The sequence below is a fragment of the Protobothrops mucrosquamatus genome, unplaced genomic scaffold, assembly GCF_001527695.2.
Source record: "Protobothrops mucrosquamatus isolate PMUCROS unplaced genomic scaffold, P.Mucros_1.0 scaffold9681, whole genome shotgun sequence".
Classification (NCBI taxonomy): domain Eukaryota; kingdom Metazoa; phylum Chordata; class Lepidosauria; order Squamata; family Viperidae; genus Protobothrops; species Protobothrops mucrosquamatus.
The window spans coordinates 5044-9398 of NW_015395469.1; the positions used below are offsets into that span (position 1 = coordinate 5044).

A 4355-nucleotide genomic window follows, 5' to 3' on the forward strand; every position below is an offset into this window, starting at 1 on the left:
CACACAGTGTGTTATGTGGAAAGACTGAGCAATTGCCTCAAGCCAAGTGTGGCTCCTGAGGTTCACAGCATTTTCTTAGCAACAAAATCTAAAATAGTTTGCCCTTCCTTCTTCGGCTTTCTAATCTAGAGTCCCAGCCCTGGGGATCCCTGGCCTTTCCTCCCCATTCAAGTGACCAGATCGCTGCCTGCCTGGGGGGGTGGGGGGGAGGGATGAACCACAGAGATGCAGAGGCATCTGCAGAAGGAAGGAACCATCCGGCTTCAGGCCGAGGGAACTTCCCTTTCCTCCAGCTGAAGCGCAGGGAGGGCAGAGCAAGGACAGGGCAATCCCAGCGGTGCCTCTCGGGGTTCATGCCATTCCTGGGGCAGAAGTTCCTCTGGGGACCAGGAAAGGGCTTCTTTTCTCCCAGCCCCTTTTTTAATATATTGTTCTGATATGTTATGACTCACTTACCTACTAGAAGTATTCCTACACTGCATTTCATGAAAAGAAAATTCCTTTCAGTGAAGTAAAAAGAACAAAATTGCAGACAAACAAGATGAAAGCAAACTATGAGAGAATGCCAGGGAGACCCTGAACGTCCCTTTCGTAATCCGTCTCCAGCAAAGTGCCCTCAGTCCTCAACCCCTGGAGGTGACCAAGGACGATACTGCCGTGGGTGTTATCAAAATCAGCTTAGGGATCAAGGAAGGGCTGTTGAGAAGAGGTAGCACTTAATCACAGAGAAGGTGGCCCCCTTGACCTGCACGTCTCTATGGTTTATAAAAACACGGTTAGCAGAGTAAATCATATATACTAACCCTCAGGAAGCATTCAAAAGGGCTCCACCGGAGGCCTATAGGGACAATAAGTAAAGCTACTTAACTATTCTCATCTTTAGGCAACAGTCAAGACTCCGGGGTCCAACCTCTGCCAGATCAACTGTGTAAGGAGCCCCTTCTGCCACCGATACCTCAGCCTTTCTCTTTCTCTTCTCCTCCTCCTCCTCCTCTCTGCGTATATATATATATATATGAGTGCTTTTTTTTTTTTTTTGAACACCCTGTCAGCCTAAATATGGCAGAGAGAGAAGTCTTTTGCCTGCATCAGCTTAATCCAAAGCCATCCACAGGCAGCAGTCGCTTAACTGCGACATCATATATGTGTGTGTGTGTTAAAAATTTCTTTGAAAATGTGATCCCTAGGTAAATTTTAATATTAAATTATTTTATTATATTCCCTGGTGCTCAAATATCAAAAACCTGAATGGGATATATGGAGCATTAAACTATTATTCACTTAAGAGTTTGGAGCAAAAGCAAACCTTCCTCTAATATGAAAGTTTTTAATAAATATGACCGATCATTACGTGCAATAATTCATTTGTTTTGAAGCTTACCTCCAACACTGTCTGTGAACAGTGTGAATTAGCACACAACTTCACTATGAATAATATCCTTTTATGAGCCCTAGTATTATACATAAAGGCATCTTCTCCTCATTCCTTCAGCGTCACAGCTTTCAACCCACAACAATGGCACTGTGTCAAAAGTAGGTTTTTTGTAGCTGTGAAAGTGGGGAAAGCTCAAAGGCAGCCCATGGAATATTGTATTTGTGTCCTGCGTAACGGGCCGATAAAATAACGGGCATAGAGGTTTTCTTCTATCCTTTGTTTCAAACTGGGCAGTGTTAACTAGTGCCAACAACTCTGGCTACTGACCGAGGGCTAAACTGCCCAACGCAGCAAGCAGGAGCGGCAACTGACCTGCTCACTCGCCTGCAGCAGCCCCCCCCCCGGCAGCCCTCACGCCTTCATGGCCTCAGAGGAGCCGCTCAACGATGGCAACCAGGACGCGAGCCGGCACTAAGCAGCACTGTCACATGGCACCGCACTTTAAGAGCACGTCACAGACATGGCAGGCCCAGTTCCTCTCGTTAAGCAAGGACTTCCTGTACACAGTTCAAGCTTAATTTTAGCCACTTCGTAGAAGTTACTTTTCCCATTTGAAGAAAATGTTTTGTGCAAGAAACAAGGGCTGTGTCCCAACACCATCAACCTAACATTTCCTAAGATGTTTCCAACATGGAACACTGAGACTAAACATACAGCACCTTTTGATAATGCATTAGGTTTCAATAGCTAAACAAAACATAAAACGAGGCACATGACAAGATGAGAGAGAGACCCACGGAATGGAATTTAAAAAGGCATTTTCTAGGAACCAAAATGTAAAACTGCTAACCGTTTTCTTTGTACCCCATTCCAAGAATGACTTCGGGTGCTCTGTAGTAGCGCGTCACGACGTAAGGTGTCATCATAAAGCTGGTCCCAGCTGTTCTGGCCAGCCCAAAATCTAGGATCTTCAGCGTGCAGTCAGCTTTCACTACAATATTGCTAGGTTTTAAATCCTTTGAAGAGAAAGATACGGAATAGGAGACCTCCAAGGAATATCAAGCAGACTACAAAAGAGAAATTAGCTCAACAACTATGACTGCACTCGGCCTCATCTATGAAAACAGCACCATAACTTTTGTAAGTTATTACATAGATTCATCTCTTAGCTGTCAGCTCTGAAATTTACAGGAAGGGCCACTGCTGGCCCTGGCCTTTCCTGGACGAGACGTAACACCATTTGCGCCGTTCATTTAATAAGGAACAGGGATTAGTCATGGAACCACTTACAAAGAAACTCCAGGCAGTAGTCCTTTCCTACCCTCCAGGAAATAAATTCAACACATTTGAGCTAACCGAAGGAAATTATGCAAAAAAAGTAAAGTCTTCCTCCAGCTGAGTTCAACTCCTGGCTTAGCCTTCCAGGTAAACCAGACAGAAAACAGGATGTCATCCGCACATTCTATTATACCTGGTAAATTTTTTGCCTTTTTTCCAGGATCCTTTTCAGAATTTCCAGTCAAATTTCTTTATAGTGCACAGCCCTAGCATTCCCTGATCCTCTCATTCCAAATGCTTCATCGGATCCAGCCCTGCTTAGCTTTTCCAATAACATCTCTGGTTGGCTACGAAGCACCTCCTTCAGGGAACTTCTTGGACATTTTTAATACAGGAGACAAATGAAATGTGCTTTTTTCACAGCAGAGTCGCCCTTAAATCCAGAACATTTAGAGATTAATTAAAAAGCATCCATCTTAGAATGCGGTCATTTACCATGCCCAGACTTAAGTTGTACTGAGAAGATGATTTAAGAATCATCAGTTAATTAAGAGCAAATGACACAAATACTAGTCAAGTGTTATATTTGAGAGGAAGCTTGTAAAACTGGCACAGATGGCCTTTCAGGTATATTAAAATCTGCCTAGCTTAATGGAGAAAAATTACACGACACGTGAAAGGGAAGGCGCGGTCTCACCCACCCTGTGTATGATTCCAGCCGAGTGAAGGTGCTTGATGCCGCACAGCATCTGGTACAGCAGGTAGGACATTCGTTCGTGGTCAAGCTCCATCTGGATCACTTGGCAGAGATTGGCGTCCATGAGCTCCATCACGATGTAACTTTGGAGGGGAGACAGAACAGGCAACAAAATCACCACAGAACATTTCACCCTATCGTCAGTTGTGTGTTACTACGGCTAACACAGCCTTCCTGAAATTCATACTTACACATCTTGGAATTCTTCCAGTGATTTCTGTGGGGTGAACACGTTTAACAGGCCAATTATCTATGAAGAAGAAGAAAGCACATAAGCACACAATTTTTGATTATCATTTATATAAAAAGTAAAATAAGCAGCAAAACTGGAAAATCTGACCAACTTATGTCTTAAGAGCACTAAAATCTCCATATTGTTTTCTTATTTACATTTAGGTTACAATACCAATCAATTTTATCCTTATTGTTAAAAATGCCCAGATTTAGAATTTGGTGGTCTACAATGGGAAAAGAGAAAATCCTTCTTGAGTAGAATTAGTGCAAAATTAACTTGAATAAACAAACAAGAAAACATCTCAGATGACAGGTGTATTATTGTGAGAAAAATAATACCTAAAAAGAGCAAGTGGATTATGCAGGCAAATCTGAGGCCTCTCTCTCTCTTCCTTAACTAGGCACAATTTCTAAAACATAAAGAACCAAGAGAAATTTGTTCAACTGACTCTCAATTTAACTTAATGCCAGGTATAAATAAATCTACAGAGCTACATAATATTCACCCAGAAAATTCAGACAAAAGAGACATGATCTTTGAAAAGAAACCTTTTGTAGTCTAGGGTTTTCCCCATGTAAAATAAAATGGCTGTCCTGTGCAGGATTCCAGTTAATTATTTGTTTTTCTAGAAAGTCAGGAAGTTCAGGGCTGAGAAATCATTCACTCTGGGCATATTTGAAGCCAAAGGAGAAGGTTCAAAAACCGCCCAT

The 4355-nt window shown here is 42.5% G+C and overlaps 1 protein-coding gene across 1 annotated transcript; it reads right to left on the reverse strand.

Annotated features, from left to right (window-relative positions):
* Positions 1 to 2220: 2220 nt before the first annotated feature.
* LOC107301036 (mitogen-activated protein kinase 8-like) lies at positions 2221 to 3660 on the reverse strand (the record flags this gene model as incomplete). The annotated part of the gene is made up of 3 exons (XM_015830306.1): positions 2221 to 2391; positions 3355 to 3493; positions 3602 to 3660. Coding segments are annotated over 3 exons (369 nt in total), but the record flags the coding sequence as incomplete, so codon positions are not given.
* Between the last annotated feature and the right edge of the window lie 695 nt (positions 3661 to 4355).